This window comes from Alosa pseudoharengus, unplaced genomic scaffold, assembly GCF_046254945.1.
Source record: "Alosa pseudoharengus isolate Yale_2024_CS ecotype anadromous, Long Island Sound unplaced genomic scaffold, YU_APseudo_1.1 YU_APseudo_1.1_scf_18, whole genome shotgun sequence".
NCBI lineage: Eukaryota > Metazoa > Chordata > Actinopteri > Clupeiformes > Clupeidae > Alosa > Alosa pseudoharengus.
In genome coordinates this window covers 6,078,174-6,096,675 of record NW_027468650.1, presented here as the reverse complement: position 1 = coordinate 6,096,675, position 18,502 = coordinate 6,078,174, and the positions used below count along the sequence as shown (strand labels likewise).

Genomic DNA, 18,502 nt, shown 5'->3' with positions numbered 1-18,502 from the left:
CTCTGGGATGTGAAGTGAATCTCATGTGAAACGTTGTTGCTGAAAGAAAGGACTGTGCAAAAGAGAAGCACTGAACGCAACAGGAGACATAAGAGATGGCAGGCTATTTGAACGAATTTGAAGACATCGAGGATGAACCCTTATTGGACGTCGGAATATAGCCTACCAACGAAGAGCTGCGGAGCTCCGTGAAAGGGCTATGAGAGAGAGAGAGCTACCTGTAGTCAATTCTGCACACAGCCTCGCACTTCTAGAAACTGTAGGCTACCTGCGGACATTGTGAAGCTATAGCCACCGAAGAGGAGTGCCTGTGTTGCATGGAGTGGGACCTGTTGCGTCTTGACCCCCAAGAGACGCAGTGTTTTGTAGAGTCTGAAGATTCCCCCTCATTGATAAACAGGGCTGTAGTTGAAACTTTTTTCCATGTCCCGAAAAGAAATTGGAGGCGGCGATCCATACCAGAGAGACCAGATGGACATCCACTAAGTAAGTACACTATACAAGTTATGTTACATCGGAGCTTATTTCTGATAGGCCTATATTGAGCAAATTACATGATTTTAGTTCACATCGCCTGCCTGTATATGTGAACAACCAGACGTGAACGGTAATGTGTTTCTTTTTAATAAACTGCCTGTACACTTACAAAGTTCTCAATGCTTCGGTTTACATGTAGAGACCCTCATTATGCTACTGTTTAAGTGTGGTGCTATTTTGAGCCTTTTTAGTGGTATAGAAATAGCGATTTCTTTCTACTGTACGTGTGCCCCGAAGGCTAGCATTAAAAGCTAATTAGCGGTTTGCAATAAAACTGGTCACATTCGACTAGCATGAAAATAAATCCCAGCGAACGGTCGAACTCGTACAAATGTGTTATTAACCCCCAGGTTCATTTTGCGCCGGAATTGTCCTTTAATGGGATACTGTGCAGAGTTGAAAGTTAGGTCAACTTAAACGAAGCCCTTGCTTGGCCGCCTGTGCTGCGCAACGCACACTTAGCTCCTCTCATCTATACAATGTAGTTCCCATTTCTGTAAACCATACATAATTTCAAAGAAAAATATTACCACTCGAGGGAAATCAGTGTGGTGTCCATGTGAAAAAATAGGCATAAATCTAGCGTACACATTTTCACGAATCACTGATGTGTTGATGACATAAATTAGGAAATGTTAGAGGACTTAAGGAGACGTGATGTTGAACTGCATGCCGATGCCATTTAACCCAAATGCCCCAGCGGCAGCACGGGAGAGAAGAGATTAACTGACGGAAGATATGCATTGTCTATAGAGAGGTAATGTTAGATTACATTGTACATTGCAAATATATCACCATGCATTCATAACCTCGTGATTCAGTGAGAATGATCCCAAAACATCGGAAAGTATTTCTTTGTGACAATTCTGTATTACATTTTGTCAAGATGAAAAATCAATAGCTAACTGTTCCCAACTGAACAGTGATTATAGCGCTGTGAACGCTCCTGGCTGCGCCTGGCAAATACGCCACCATAATAGCAATCAGCTATGGAACAAGCGTGCCTGTTGTTAAAGGGAATGTGAGATGACGCTCTGATTGGTTTATTGCACGTTACGCCCAAACCACACCCATGATTAATGTAGCTACTTCAGACCACCCCATTTTAGATTTGCGTCGGGCGCAACAGTCAATATCCCGCTGGTAAAATAGCATCAGCGCCCAAGATCCGCCCACAAAGTCACTTGCGTTTTGCGCGAAGACACTTCCGTTTCAGACCATTAAAATAGGGCCCTTAAAATGTATCAGGGGTCACATACTTTCTCTGATTCCCACCAAATTTTACACAGATCATCTTCAGACCAAGCCTCACAAAAGTTATCCCTTTTTGTCTTCAGAAGTATTACCGTTCGCCCGTAACAGCCAATCAAAATTTGTGGCGAAGCCGCCAAACAGGAAGTGAGCTCATATCTCAGCAACCCTTGCAGTCATCAAATCCAAACTTGGTATATGGACTCATGACCCCATCAGGAGGACGCTCTAGAAATTTGGTGACCTTTGACCTCTAGGGGGCGCTGTAAATCAGTAACATGCCTTTTGGACTGTAGCTGCTGTTGTGCCTAGAATTACAATGTACTAGTGGTGTCTGGTAATACTGTGGAAGATCCTTATCATCCTTAACATAATTGATTTGGCCGCCATCAATAATCAAAACCACTATCAAATTTCCCTAGGTCACAAATTTCATCAGATCCTCACAAAAATTCAGACCATGCCTTATCAGTGTTTTGATTTCCATAACAATTGACGGAAGCGTTTGCCCGTAGCAGCCAATCGAAATTTGTGGCGAAGCCGCCAAACAGGAAGTGAGCTCATATCTCCGCAACCATTTCATGTATCATAACCAAACTTAGTACGTAGACTCAAGACTCCATCAGGAGGATGTTCAAATACTTTAGTGACCTTTGACCTCTAGGGGGCGCTGCAATTAGGAACAATGTGTTTTGGCCTGTAGCTGCTGTTGTGTTTGGAATTAAAATGTACTAGTGGGGTCTGTTAATACAGTCGGAGGTCCTTAGGCTGACCCAAGCAAAACTCTGATGTCATCCTAATTGATCCGGCCGCCATATTGGATTTAATAAAAAACACCTAAAAGTTTTCACAGGTCACAAAGTTTGTCCGATTGACACCAAACTTGACAAACATAATCTTCAGTCCAAGCCTCAAAAAAGTTATCCCTTTTTGTCTTCAAACCTAAAACCGTTCGCCCGTAACAGCCAATCGAAATTGGCGGCGAAGCCACCAAACAGGAAGTGAAGGGATATCTCAGTAATACTTACACGTATCAAAACCAAACTTGTTACATGGGCTCAGAACCCAATTAGGAGGAGGCTCAAGAAATTTGGTAAATTTTGACCACTGTGTGGCGCTATAATCACAGGAAGTAGGCTCATATCTCAGCAATGCTTACACATATTGAAACCAAACTTAGTACATGGACTTGAGACCCCATTCTGAAGATACAAAATAAATTTGGAGTCTTTTGACCACTAGAGGGGCGCTATAATCACAGGAAGTAGGGTTTATATCTCAGCAATGCTTTCATATATAGAAACCAAACTTGGTATATGGACTTGGGATCCCATCCTGAGGACACACAATACATTTGGTGACCTTCGACCACTAGGGGGGCGCTAGATATACACAAAATTAGCTCATATCTCAGCAACGCCTTTATCTATCAAAACCAAACTTGATACATGGACTCGGGACCCGATCCTGAGGACACACAATACATTTGGTATACTTTGACCACTAGGGGCGCTATAATTAGGAAGACTTTTACGTATCGACACCAAACTTGATACGTTGATTCGTAAACACATCCTAAGGACCCACAATAAATTTGGTGACATTTGACCACTAGGGGCTCAATGATTAGCAACACTTTCACCTATCGCAACCAAACTTGGTATGTGGACTTGGGAATAGATCCTGAGGATGCACAATTAATTTGGTGTGCTTTCACCACTAGGGGTGCTATAATTATCAACACTTTTACCGATTTAAACCAAACTTGGTATGTCCAGTCCAGTCCAATCCAATCCCAACTCCTGCTTAGCTGCTTGGCCCCTCATTGCTGCTTGCAGCTATATTTTAAATAACACTTGCCGGATGGTTTCTACTCTCTGCTGCTACCACTGGGTCGACGCTTCCATACTCATAAAAATGAATATTGCGAGAGACTTATCTCATCCCAGATCCCAGAAAGATGTTCTTGGATATTAAGGATATGTGGATTCAATTCATTATGTTTTCTATGTCATTAGATAAAATAAATGTTCAAAAAATGAACATTTATTTTATCTAATGACATAGAAAACATGATGAATTCAATCCACATATCCCTACACTATAAGCAACTACTGTATATCCAAGTGTAGCCTAATAATTTCAATATCAACATGATGTATTCAAATGACTAATTATGTTTAGCTATTAGTAATTATGCAGATAATAAAATACTATAAATTATTAACAAAATATATAAAGTTTATATTAATTCCAAAATATGAAATAGAAACCTATGACAAAGGCCAGCCTTTCTCAAACATCTTTGACCTGAGGCCCGGTCATGGCAGACTTTGGGGTCATAGAGTCCACCTACACACTTATAGCACTGATGTTAATGATCACACATGCACACTCACATTAACACACCCACACACACAAACACCCCCACACGCACACAAATAAAAATACACAAACATGCAGGCACAAGCACAGACACACAGATAAACATACATATAAACACACACATCCACAAAGAAGCACAGATATACACAAAAACAAACATACAATATGCGCATACACAAACACACGTGATTTATTTTTGCGGAGAGAATGTGCAGGACATCTGGCTTCCTGGTTAATACAAAAAATGCTGTTCATTAAAACATTAAGCTGTTGTTACTCGGACTGATTCACTGGGAGTGTAGTTTAAAAACACTCTTAAGTGGGGTTCACATTGCACATTCAAGCGGCAGTGCTGCGCTATGAAACATGTTATTTTCAATAGCTTGCGCGCACAAGAACTGGCCTGCCACTGCGCCGAGCAAAGCACACAGCAAGCAGCATTTTGCCTCTTATGCCGCTCTTGCCGCGGTGGAAGTTCAATCATGTTGACTGTGTTGTGCTTAGACTGTGTTGTGCTGTAAGTCATTGGTATTTTGTGCTGAGCTTGGCGGCAAGCACAACAAAAAAAAAACATGGGACATTACTCAACCAAGAGCAACCTAGCGGCGAGCAGTCACGTGCAATGTGAAGTCCCCATTACCTTGGAGTTAATCAGTTAGGCTATTCATATGGTCCCTAAGGTAGAGTTTAAGCTATAAATGAGCCGTCTATCTAGTCCCTGAGTTCACAACAAAACTGAAAACAGGCAGTGCATATAATAGCTGTATGACACCATTTAAAATACAAAATGTTTCTATATTATTAATGTACCTGTAAATGGTCTTTGATATAGCCTAATGACCATAATACTGCAATATGATGTTACTTGGTGTGTGATTCTATGTGGATATGTTCAAATGCTACCTCTAGACTATTATTAAGATACATGTGAATTATGCTTGAGATGATGGAAAACTTGTCTGATTTTAAATTGTTTGTTTATTCTGGACTGCAGGGATCTGTTTATAAGCCTATGTACTTCTTGTTGGCATTTGTCCTTTATATCCTAATCATTACAGTCAACTTAACTTTGATCTTAACAGTGATCATGGAAAAAAGCCTCCATGAGCCTATGTATATTTTCCTCTCTAATCTATGCTTGAATAGCCTTTTTGGGACTGTTGGTTTTTACCCTAAATTTTTGCTGGACTTGCAATCGGATACTCACACAATAACATACAGTTGGTGCTTAACACAAACTTATGTGATTTATACCTCAGCAAGGTGTGAAATCTCTCTTTTAACAGTGATGTCTTATGACCGCTATGTGGCAATTTGCAGACCACTGCAATACCACAGTATTTTGACTCCACATGCTGTGCTTAAACTGCTTGTAGTGGCCTGGGCTTATCCATTTTTGACATCAGTAGCATCTCTTATTCTTACTCTCAGAATACCCATTTGTGGATCTCACATTCGTAAACTATTCTGTGATAATCCTTCAATAGTAAAGCTGGGTTGTTCTCTAGCCATAGCCAACCAGGTTTGGAGCATGTTACTTATTACAGCTTACTGTATACAGTTTGTTTTAATTTTAATTTCATATGCTCTCATTGTACGGGTTTGCATATCATCCAGTGAGGGCAGAACAAAGTTTGTCAAAACTTGTGTGCCTCATATTTTGGTTATAGCCATCTTCATCATGACAACACTGTTTGATGTATCATACAGTTGGGTTGGTTCAGAAAACCTTTCAGTTAGTGTACGCAATGCATTGGCTATACAGTTTTTGATTCTCCCTCCACTATCAAATCCATTAACTTATGGGCTTCAACTTCCACAGATCCGAAAAGCACTATTCAGACAAGGTTGTAAACATAAAATGTGTAACCAGAGATGATTGTCTTAGTCATTAATAAGCATTACCAAGAGGCGCCTGGAGGAATGAATGTTATGGTACGCGCACCCATCATGATTTTTACTTCACAGAAAAATGTAAATGCCTACTGTCATGCAGTTAATGGGATACTGTGCAGAGTTGTTGTGGAGTAGCAAAGTTAAAGTAGAAACCTACAAAAAAAATCTAATTGTTAATTAAAATTGTTATCTATGTCCTGGGTTTGGTAACTGGTGGATATCTCACTCTTAAATTAAATTATATGGTGATTTACTCATGAAAAGCTCTGTTCATTATTTTGACACACTGTGGTACCAACTCTTAGTTAGTATGACCGCTGCACAGCGAAGCGGTGGTCATATAGGCAGTGGCGGAGCTAGGGGGTGGCTTAGCGGGCTTAAGCCCCGAATCTTTTTTCAAAAGCCCCGAATCTTTTTTTAGTGTTTTAAATTCCCGGCAACTCTTATTTCCAATATAACTTCCCCTCGGTTTCTCTATAAATGTCACCAAATGCTCTATTACTGAGGAAATATATCCCTTATTTTCATTGAAAAATAATTTGACTTGCTACACGATGTATGCCAGTGTTGTGCGGTCTGCCCGAAATTAAGCGGTCGCCCGCGGTTATGAGTCATAAACAAAATATTTTAATGATATTCGGGTCATTTGCGGGCGGGTCAGTTACAATTAATTTAATATATATTTTCTACAAATAGGCCTACTTAAAATATCACGAGAAGGCTAGCATCAATACAGTAAAGGATCAATACAGTAAAGTCAACAGTAGCAACAAGCAAGACGCGAGTTAAAATAATAAAGACACCACTTCAGGAAAAGCGATAGGCTATGGGAAATATTGGGAAAAGTTGTTAAAGAAGATGACATTAGTACAAGTTATGGTCTAGGCCTTCTTGTGAAGCCATTTAAAAGTATGACAGCCAAAACGGGCAGCCTCCAGGAATAAATGTTATGGCACAGACTACATAGCCATATCTAGGCTACCGGTATGTATAGGTTCGCGCATGCATAAAAGTTACAGTAGTTAGTTCTACTGCATAAAGTTTCGCAAATAAATTCGTTTGTTTTACAGAAATGGCCTACTGTAACACTGCATGCAGGCTATAACCAAAAGCACACATTTTGTAAATAAGCGGGTCGGATATAATTTTGTCCTAATTAATATTCGCGGTCCGAGTTGCGGTCGGGTTGATTAAAATATCGGGCGACCGCGGGCCGCTTGTGACCAAACCCGCGCAACACTGATGTATGCCAGGTCTCTGGGCTATCCGCTATGGTGATTTCAATGGTTAGATTGATTTGTTTAGATCCAGTGAAAATGCTGCCTTGACAACGCTACGTCATGGCTTCGGTGTTCCAAAAAGACTCTGTCAGAAGCAAAGATTCTAGCGCGTAGCGCTCTAGAATCTTTGGTCAGAAGTCTGTCACTTTTACAGTCTGTGAATAAAACACCTTGTGTACATGTTGTTGAAACGTTATGGATATTAGAAAGTTTTTCAAAAGACCACCCAGCTCCGTTCAAGCAACAGCATCGCCCAGTGAACTGACGGATGGTGTTGTTTCAGGTTGGTGATTTCACGTTAAGAGCTTTCAGTCAGTTAGGCAGGCTAACGTTAGGCTACTTGGCTAGCTCCCTAAATGCTTAAAGATGAACTGAACTGAAAGAATCAACATTGATAATGTGTTGATTATGACAATTAAAAATAAATGACACTAAAAAAAATAATTAAAAAAATCAATACGTAGCCTTTTTTAAGCAACACCAAAATTGCGTTGGTTAGTATTAGAACGCTGCCAGTTTCAGTGACGTCACTGGCATGGTAGGACCTGAGAAGTTCTATAGGCAACAGCTGCAGCATATTATGTATACACGAAAATTAGTCATTTTAATGGCATGGGTTACAAATTTGAGCCTGTGAGGGACAGGCCTCTAGTGTCTTGACCATAGACAGTAAAAGTCTTGACTACCACTAGATGGGTTTCAGGCTCCAGCTCAACCTTCAGTAGAATCATTTTGGTGAAAATTACAGTGTGGGCGCTGCCGGAGCATGGACACTGGAATCTATCTGTTGCAAAGCAGTGGCGAAACGTAGGGAAAATGTTCAAGGAAGCCAAAGTTACGGGAAAAATATGTTTATTTATGTATGTGTTTATTTCGGGGGTATACATTTTGTGCAATGTACAACATAGATACATTTTTGGCGGCACAACATAGGCTACTGTAGACCTAGCCTACAGGTCATGTAGAAAACTGCACGAGGGGCGCTTGAGACAGCAACACGCACGCTGTCTCTGTCTCCCTCCATCCCTCACACACACACATTGCCTACTGTACATCCTCCACACAACTGCATACTCACTCACCACCACTACATTAGGCCTATGCGAAGGCTACGGTGCATACAAATAAGCTATATAACACGCATTGTCACGGCAATGTAGGCTAACGCAGTATGGACTACTGGCACTCGTAACAGCAACTCACGGGCTCTCTCTCCCTCCCTTGAAACTGTTAAAAACTTCGTTACCCCAAGTTGACCCCAGATACACGGAGGATACACGAGTTTGCTAAGGCTAACGTTAGTGGAGAGTTTGCAGATTTTTACCTTGTGGATGTTGATATTGCACGAGTCTCTTGGATAGCAGCACTGCGAGTTAAACTCCCTCGCATCAAGAATCTGCCCTGAGACGGTGAACAACTGGCTTCAGGGTGAGTACAAAGGGACATTGGATTCTGTTTACAGACCCGCTGTGGTTTAGTTACCAGCTAGTAAACGCATTATTATCGATCTGTGATATCGTCGGAGTCATGGTTTATACTCTCTATGGTCGGAGTGCTAGCTTGTGGAGTTTGACATAAGAGTGTTTCCAAGGTGTTTACCTGCTAGCCCTTTCCTAGGTTGGATGGATCGTATGGTAGCCTATCTTACACTGGACCTCATCTGAGGCTACTTCGAGATATTATTCCAAAGGGGACAGATAGGCTACTGCACTTAAAACTTTAAACGATTGAACGAACCTTCCCGGACTTTGTAATTGCGACCAGTGACTGCATTGGGTGAACGAAGCCGAAGTTGAAACTTAGGCTCCATTGCACATAGACTGTGGGCTCGCCCTTCTATGAATTGAAAAAGACTACAAGCTGCTCCACCGAGTTTGCGATAAAGTAAGCAAGAAAAGGGTTTTTTAAGTCAGGATATGGCAAGTCAATGGCATTTAAGTTACAGACCAGTTTCCATAGTGCACATCTTATCAATAGTTTGAATGTCGTGTGTGTTTCTGCTCATTGACAAAATAGCGTTCAGTATGATTCATGCCCAATTAATTTCCCCTGTTAAAGTGTTTGCCTTTGTTTCACTAGTTTGGTTTCATTTTGTATGAGATTTTGTGATGTAGGCTAGCCTATGATAAATGGCTTATGGCCAATATGTAACTCAGCTAGGCCTAATGTTAGTTTCCTCAGCCATGTCAGCTAGCCTCAGACTCATTATCTGCTATGGCTGCTAGTGCTAGTGCAGAGTTGCTTACCATGCCAGTGACGTAGCCGATTGTTGAAATCCAACATGGCGGCGCCCGTGTAACAACAACACCACTTTCAACGTACAATTTTATCCCTTTTAATAAATTCAGCCATTTTAATCATTGTACCAATGAGAAGAAATAAAATACATCTGTTATATCACCTTTACTTAAAATTCCAGTTCAGTTCATCTTTAACGTTAACGTTAAATGTCCTCGTTCGTCGGCGTAATTTAAGGCAAATTCAGTACTCTCATAGGCTAGCTGCTAGCTAAGCCTACTGCAGAATAAGAAATTCCAGCCTCGTCTTGTAATAAATTAGGCTACACTGTTTTGAAATGTCAGAAAAACCCATTAACAGTTATCTGCCCATGTCAACTTTTCAGTGTCGTTGCACAAAAGAATGTTAACTGTTAGCCTAACTTAAAACGAGTGGGCTCCCTGGAATTGTCTATCTAAAATTTTGAGCCTCATGTGATAAGAGTGCAAATCTTTGAGAAGTCTTTTTTTGTCCAATTCTTGAGGTGTTGGAACAAACATTAGGCCCTTGGAGACTCAGTTTGAGTGGGAGTCAATTGACATTGTCGAGAGGGATTTAAGATGTTATCAATCAGTTGGCTTGTAGAACACACTGGCCCCTGGAGGAGTTTAAACCATGGAGGGATTATATATAACTGGAGAGAGTGACTAAGTCCCGCCCCCATTCATTTCAATGGACCATGTTAGGCTAGCTACTTCAGCCAAAAAAGTTTGAAATCGACCGCAGCCATCTTTACGAAAATGGCGTTTCATGGGTGTTCGTTTCCGGCACCAGCTAGAATAAGCCTATTAGATTCCACGTTACAGACAGAGACCATAGGCGTGTTCGTCTTCATGCAGATCTGGGGGTCGTTTCTAGAAAAGTTAGCAACGACGTTGCTCAACCACCATGGTACGACGCAACTTGCGACCAAACAACGACATTGTTACACCTGTTTCCAGAAAGCATCGTACCTGTGTCGCAATTCGCTACCTCCGACGTTCGAACAATGTAGTTCCAACAACGTTGTTGATGATGCAGCGATAGATATCATTGGTGGAAACAGTGGCAACGTGTAATACCCCACCCCCTAGAAATTCTCTGCCACAGCCTATGTTGACATTTTTCTCATTTAAACCGAGTGATTAATGCTGGCATTGTCATTATCATCTGCAAAAATCTAAACCTATTAATTGCAAGTATATAAAACATTTTACTGAAACCGACCAATATGTGGCATTATTTGTGTTAAATATCTATGTTGGAAAAAATATATAGCCTGGACGAATGTCTGGGTATCCCATAGATTGTTAACCGTCCCGTGGCTTAACTGCAGCGCATCGGTGCACTGCGCGCTCGGCCGGAGTTCGCATCCTATCTCTTCTTTTCATCTCTGAGTAAGAGTAGGCCTACGAGACAATAGGTTTTGACCATACATATTTATGTATATAATTAGCCTACTCTACATCGAGAGACCATAGGTACAATATATCAGTCAAAAACAATTCAATCTACGTGTCACACCAGTTCATCTGCAGGTAACGAGAAGCAAGAGGAAAATCTCACATCAGAAAATCGAACCTACAACGTTGGGATAATAAGTCATCTGCTTTAGCCACTACACCATTTAGCCCTGCTGATGTAAGGGTCTTTGAAGATTATAATACTAAAAGCAAGGCAATACTTAAATGAACATAAATAGCAAGAATGACCCAAGTAGGGGAGTCAGTGTCCTAATCAAAAATAAGCTACAGGATAGATCAATCATTGAGTCACGAGATAAACATCCACTTCCCAAATTTTGGTTAGGCGGTTGTGATTTTTGGTTAGGCGCTCCGGACACCAACAGGAACTACCAAGGAACGACACAAGTGCGACTGCCTAGGGGCAGTAGTTCAAACGACCAAACTTTGCGTCTTTTTTTGCGATTGAGAGTTCGAACTACATTTTCTAGAAACACCAAATCCAAGAACGATGGAGCGTACTACCAAGGTTGCGACCCAAGTTAGCAAACGATGCTTTCTAGAAACGACCCCCTGACTTGATGTGATGCATGCTGGGTTGAACACAATGGAGCTCTCCATTGTGTTCAGCCCAGCATGCATCACATCAAGTCAGGTCTGCACAGATCTGCATGAAGACGAACACGCCTAACGTAAGGTACAACGGTATGTCATTGATGAAGATTGGACATTCCCTCAGAGGCAAAGAAGTTGTTCGGGAATGCGCTTCACCTCGTTATAAGCGCACATTTATTTAATTGGTTGGGATAACATTTTGGGAATGGTGGTAGAAGTTTGCCCTGTCTCTGAAGTCCTGGGTTATTTAATGTGATGTTAATATGTGATAATAAACAATGCAAATCAATATTGAGTCACTTTAGGCTACACAAATAATGATCCCTAAATGCTATATTTGGACATGTTGTATTACGCAATAGGCTATCCAACGAAAATTACTATTAATTCAGTAGACATGGTATATAAGAAACGTGTGGATAGCTGAGATTTTTGCTGCACCCAGTGTGAATTTGCAGCTTGTTAAACCTAGGCTACATTTGCAGGCTGACGAAATGAAGCCAACGCAAGTTAAATTTACCGATAGAAGCGCAAATCCGTTGGGTACTGTGGTTCGAGCAGGCATAGAGTCTGCAATTGTTGGATATTTGGCTTTTGCCTCGACTGGCAGCCTGAACATTTATATCAAATGCATAGCCTAATCATGTCAATGTTGCAAGAAAGCAAACTAAATAAGTCATTGACATTTGTTTAGTTTTTAATCACTTGGGGAGACATATGGTTACATAATCCAGACGTTGCGTTGTCATGGACTACAGAATAATTTACGTAAACTAACAAGATCTAGCCAGTAGCCTACCAATGTTTTTTTTTATGCTTGGAGCGGCCGCAACCCCGGAACTCCACTTCCAACGTCATGATTCCGACAGATATGCCTGACACTTCTGCTTTTTATCTGGTGGTGGTGGAGTTGACCGGACATCTGAGGCTTCAGACGTTACCAATTTACCATTAATATAATATAATACTCAAGTAAAAGTATCATACTCAAGTAAAAGTACCAATACTTGGATGAAATATTACTCAAGTACAAGTAAAATTACCCATCTGAAAAATTACTCAAGTAAAAGTAATAAGTAGCTAATTTAAAATGTATTTTAAGTAAAAGTTACTTAGTTACATTAAAAAAAAAAAATAAGACCCTTAGAAAGGTATAAAGGTATAATGCAATTTTAGTTCAGACCATGCCATAAAACTTTTGCAAACAATCAATTGTAAGTGCCATAAATTGTTGGTTCTGGGGGACATCCTTCTTTTCTTCTAAACATAAACAACAGTTATTAATAAACAAATCAAGGCCCAATCAAGTATTTGACTCCAGAAATTACCAAAATAAAATCTCTCCCATTTAATGAAAATAGGACAAAGGGGGCCATACTGTAAATCCAAACCTATTTTGTTTTTACTTAAAGAAAAATGTATAAAAATGAATAAAAAAATCTATACAAATACAATAACAACATCAAACATGTCACACATGACATTTAAGACCCTTATAAAGGTATAATGTGCAATTTTAGTTCAGACCATCCCATAAAACTTTTTCAAACAATCAATTGAAAGTAAAAGTGCCATAAATTGTTGGTTCTGAGGGCCATCCTTCTTTTCTTCAAACATTAACAACAGTTATTAATAAGCACTATACAAATGCAATAACAACGTAAAACACACCACACATGACATTTAAGCCCCTTATAAATGTTTAATGTGCCATTTTTGTGCAGAACATCCCATAAAATGTTTCAAACATCAATTGAAAGTGGAATTGCCATTAATTGTTCATTCTGATTTGTTCAATCCTTCTTTTAACATAAACAGTTATAATGCAAATCAATGCTAAATCACGTGTTTTGACTCCACAAATGACCAAAATACTAAAACTAAAAAAATAGAAATGACACTCCCCCATTGTATATATGTCCACCTTAAAGGAGAAATCCATTGAGTTTTTACATAGATCTGTTTCTCGAGGTCACAGAGTACTGGCGGTACGGAAAAAAAAAACCTGAAAAAAATTGGTTTTACCTAGCTCGAGTTGTTACAGCCAGCAGCTAACACAACCAGGCATCTATAGTGCTACACTCTAGGGGCATGTTCATGAGCCTCCATCATGTTCTTACACCCAGAGTGTAGCGCTGTAGCTGCCAGGCTGCGTTAGCAGCTGGCCGTAGCAACTCAAGCTAGGTAAAACCGGTTGTTTTCGTACCGGCAGTACTCGTGACCTCGGAAAACGGAAATCTATGTGAAGACTCGCCGGATTTCTCCTTTAAGAGGGTTAGTCTACAACGTTCTTGTTAAGTTTGAGCAGCAGTTGATTTTCAAAGTTTGTTGCGCTCATCCTTGCTCGCTTTGCAGTGAACAGTAAACCGGCACAACTAAGTAAGCCGCTCACAGGCAGCTGAGGCAGGCAGGCCCGTGTTGAGTTTCAGAGAGAGTTTTCTTACATTTGAAAATGAGTTCAGCAGATCCATATTGTCTGAGGCACAGGCTAGGTACCCCTCTAACTCCCCTGTACCTTCTGACTTTTTGGACTTCATTGAGGAGAAGAAATCATCTTCATCTGATGATTGTTGTCCAACTTGCTCCACCCCAGCCACTGCCATCTGGTCAAGGTGTTGTCTGACATAGTCCAGACCTTTTGAGTGACAAACAACAATATTTAGGACAATTAAGCTTTGAATTGTCTACCGAGAGTGCATCATAATGCAGAGAGTACCACAAATAGCAAAATAATTAAAATTTGAGATGTAAGACAGTATAGCACATATCCCATTGTATTGAATAAAAACAAAGTGGAAACAACTGCAATAAACAATTAAATATCACAGTATGATATTATATAATCATATCATACCTGTTTAAATTATATAAGGCCTCTCTGTCCAGGTGGTTTTGAACTTAGGTAAAAGTATTGCTGCAGCAATCAGTTCGGGGTCCTCCATCATCTCACCAAAACGCTTTTGGACACCATCCTGAATGGCTCTGATGAGTGGTAGACACAACTTGGAGAATGTCTCTTGCCTTCTGAGTTTTGCTTGCAGTTGAAAGATCACTGGAAGAAGCCACCCTAAGTGTGTGTTGGTCACCGACTGAAGAATGTTTAAGGCCTTTACCAAAGGTTTCATCACTGAGCAATACTCAGTTAGGAAAGCAATTTCTGCTTGACTAAACCTGTATAACAGATCAAGAACATACAATTGGTTGCATATAAAGCAGGAAAAGTTTAAAATGTGTAGCCAGATATGGAAATCTAACAATTCCATACAACTGGAAAATACGGAAATATACAAGGTAGCTTCATGCACTGTTTTTCACCTGTCATTAATTTCTCATTTGTTATAATCATTTCATACTGATGAAATGCTAATTAAAACGTACACTTTCAATTTGAATTCTTCACAAACATTCCTGATTGCCTCCTCCCCTTTCTCTTGTATGATCCGTATGATTCTCTCCACGGCCATGAATGTTGAATTCCACCGTGTTTGATTTGGCGAATGAGCTGGAGCTGGCAATTATCTTCCACAACTTCTGCTGCCATGTATGAATGTCTTGTTCCACATGGCTTGGCATTTCCCAAAGGCTGCACGTGATAGCCTCTTGTATGTATCGTTCTTCTTTTCTGCCATGTCAGCATCTGTTGTGGCAACTAAGTTTAACAAGTGGCATGCACACCTTTGGTGTGTGGGAAGCTGGTACTCTAAACTAGTGTCTTTCTCCAGGATGCTGCAGACCTCTAAGTAATTGACATGGGCCTCCTCAGAAGAATCTTGTATAAAAATATGCACAGTCTAAGAACCATACCAGTCAAGACCCATTTCCCCCAAAGGTATATCATAAACAACTCCCGTAAACTTGACATACCTGTTGCGATGAAAGTTTAGTACAAGCTTTCGAACGTTACACCTCACCCTCGCTGGCAGCCACAATAGCCAGTGAATTGCTGATGGTAGATAAAAATAGCGTCGCATTACAAACAAGACAGCCAGGACAAACTAATGTGACTACTGTGCTGGATAGTGTACCTTGATCACATACGGAGAACTTTGCCACAATTAGCTCGCGCCCCCCCCCCCCCCAAGCGTTGGTGGAGCTGCCTCACAGCGGCCTTGCTGGCGTAGAACTAGAATAGTTGAACTAGAATTGCATAGATAGAACTGAGGAGAATTGTATTTCTTATTCTCTTTGCTTCTGACATTACTCTTTTTAACATTAAACTTAAAACGAAAGTTCGGAGTATCTCGGTGTATCTCGTAAATTACCCCACTAATAATGCCCGGAATGATACCAAACTTTTACAGTAGTACAAATATGTTCTATACTCGAGGCATTGGAAAGTTTGTACCGTATTTTCCGTACTATAAGTCCCACTTTTTTTCATAGTTTGGCTGGTCCTGCGACTGGTGCGACTTATATATGAAAAAATATATAATTGAACATGTTTTTAAATGTTAATTTATATTAACTGACATGAACCCTACGTGAAACATTATGTCTACAGCCGCGAGAGAGCGCTCTCAAATGCACAAGTCCTGTGCACTTTCAGTCAGAGATTAGTGCTTGCACTACGAAACACACATGCATACCTAAATCGTCAAATTATGGCAGGGATTCTATAGCCGGGGCCTCAGATTTGGACAAATAAAAGCCAGTATAATTTTGTTTCAATTTAACTCAAGAGGTCTTCTTAATATTTTATATTGTTGGTTGGTATTGTTGCCAATGCCATTGTCCTACACCATGAGTCTCCAACACGTTGCTCTCATTGCTCTGAAGCTAGTTGCATGCCGTCCTCTTCTGAGCTAGAGGCTGAAGCAGTAACCTACATTTAAACACAATTGTTGCTGCCAGGCATCAGCCTATGAATTTTATAAAAAAGTAAATCATGCATATTTTAAAAAATAACTACATTTAGGCTATCTTAGACCTCTTTGGCTATACGGAATAAGGTTTCCCTTGCAGCACAGCACACGAATGAATGAAAGCGCGGATACCTTATCTCGCAATAAGTGGATGGCAATCGAAATCCCGACAATATGAAACTTAATAGTAAGCCATTAAATACCCCACAGATTTCAGTGGTCATCAGTCCCGATATTTAGCAATATAATCAACAGTCCAAACGTAAATTAAATCTCAAATTGAACATTTGCTTTTGATAGCCTACCCATGCCGCTTCAAATGAAAAGTAGGCCTATATGTCTCACAATAAAACGCAAGAAATAAAGGACTATATAGCTGACTCGAATACAAGCCATGGCCAAATAAAGGTGCTGTGCTTTGCGCAGCCTAAATTTGAGGATTTACGAGTCTCCTAAACATTCCTGACCCGTTATCTAGACATGCATGAAAACATTTGAAAACAAAACGCACTGCCATGTAATATTTGATCGCTGTTTTGCTACTAATTATCTTTTACCTAATGAATACGCACAGAAAGTGAAAGTAGGCCTAATGTGCGCGCCGTGTCTGTAGCTGTCTGTTCACGTCCGCAATCGAACGTCAAATAGGCCTAGAGAAGTCATCCATGTTCTCTCGCGTTATAGCCTAGGCGACAGGGACGTGCACAGGGGGGTTGCTCAGGTTGCCCGGGCAACTGCCCATATGCCTTTCTTGACTCATGTTGCCCTTCCAAGGGGGGAAATAAATAAATAAATCGTACAATGGATGCAGAATTTTACATAGGCCTAGATAAAAAAAAAAATCGCAAAGCCTCATTCACTCCCATTCGGGCACCGAAAATGAAAGTCAGTAGGGGAAGGGCAAACTCTGTTTACTTGGTTGCAGCGCTGCATGCGACCGGTGTTCCAGTTTAGATGGTGAGCAGGTTAACTTGTGATATTTGCATAAAATCCGTGAATATTCAACAAGACCCTGCCTACTTGTTAACAACGATTTGCTCTGCCTCCGCCCTTCCAGTGCTGGAGATTCACATAAGCCTACAGTGCGTGACAGAATATGAAGCAAGATCTTGCCGAAAACATGCGGGAATGCATCCACACAAAAAATGTTGTGCAAACAGGAAATGTGTCAAAGTAAATCAGCGAAGGTTTTGTTGGGTTTCGAACATGAGTCTCAAAATGTTCTAAGCAGTAAGCACTATCACCACTACACCACAGAGAGCAACGCTTATTATTAGTCTATTAGACTAGTCTACTAGCTTACTAGCTATCCTGATGTCCATGTTAACTGGTGATAGCCTATAACATGAACAAACACAGCGAATGCATGCCTTGAATAATGCAGATTAATTTTGCCTCAGTCATTTTGCATCACAAACAGTAACAAATGACCCCATCAGACGTTGCTCGTTTTTTGTGCAGAAAGCAAAAATTATGAAGATCACTTAGGCCTCGAACTGCTCACTAAAATAGCAAGCGAGCAGCAATAGTCCACCCTGCTAACCAATTGCACCACTGGTTATTTTGTATCTATGCAATAGTATGGTGTTCCTATTAAATGAATGTAGGTCTATGTTGTCTTGTGACAGCTTATTTGTCAATCGATCAAGATATTCATTATAGCAAACATCTAGGCTAAGTGAATGTTTTGCAACAGGCTGCTGAACGAGCAGTAAGTAGGCTAAACTATTTTATACGTGGGCTACGTGGGAATCTGAAACAGCAACATCTGTCATCAAACTCTCATCAAAGTTTTGTAATATATGCTACCATGATAACCAATTTGTGTCGTCAAATTAGGACCAACAAATTAAATAATATTTAACTCGGAGAAAATAAGTTTCATGTGTTCACTTCAAATCATTAGACAGCTCACTGCATAACTTCACCGAGACATGACACTTATGATAATTTTTGC

At 40.4% G+C, this 18,502-nt stretch overlaps 1 protein-coding gene across 1 annotated transcript; it reads left to right on the top strand.

Moving 5' to 3' along the window:
* The first annotated feature begins 5,185 nt into the window (after positions 1 to 5,185).
* On the top strand, positions 5,186 to 5,858 carry LOC143131831 (olfactory receptor 6N1-like). Its single transcript, XM_076291418.1, has 2 exons — positions 5,186 to 5,695; positions 5,844 to 5,858. Exons 1-2 carry the CDS (start codon positions 5,186 to 5,188, stop codon positions 5,856 to 5,858), a joined length of 525 nt encoding a protein of 174 aa, XP_076147533.1.
* Positions 5,859 to 18,502: the final 12,644 nt, after the last annotated feature.

What these genes read in the sequence shown, in the direction of transcription:
- LOC143131831 (XM_076291418.1), top strand. Translation starts at nt 5,186, where the DNA reads ATGTACTTCTTGTTGGCATTTGTCCTTTATATCCTAATCATTACAGTC.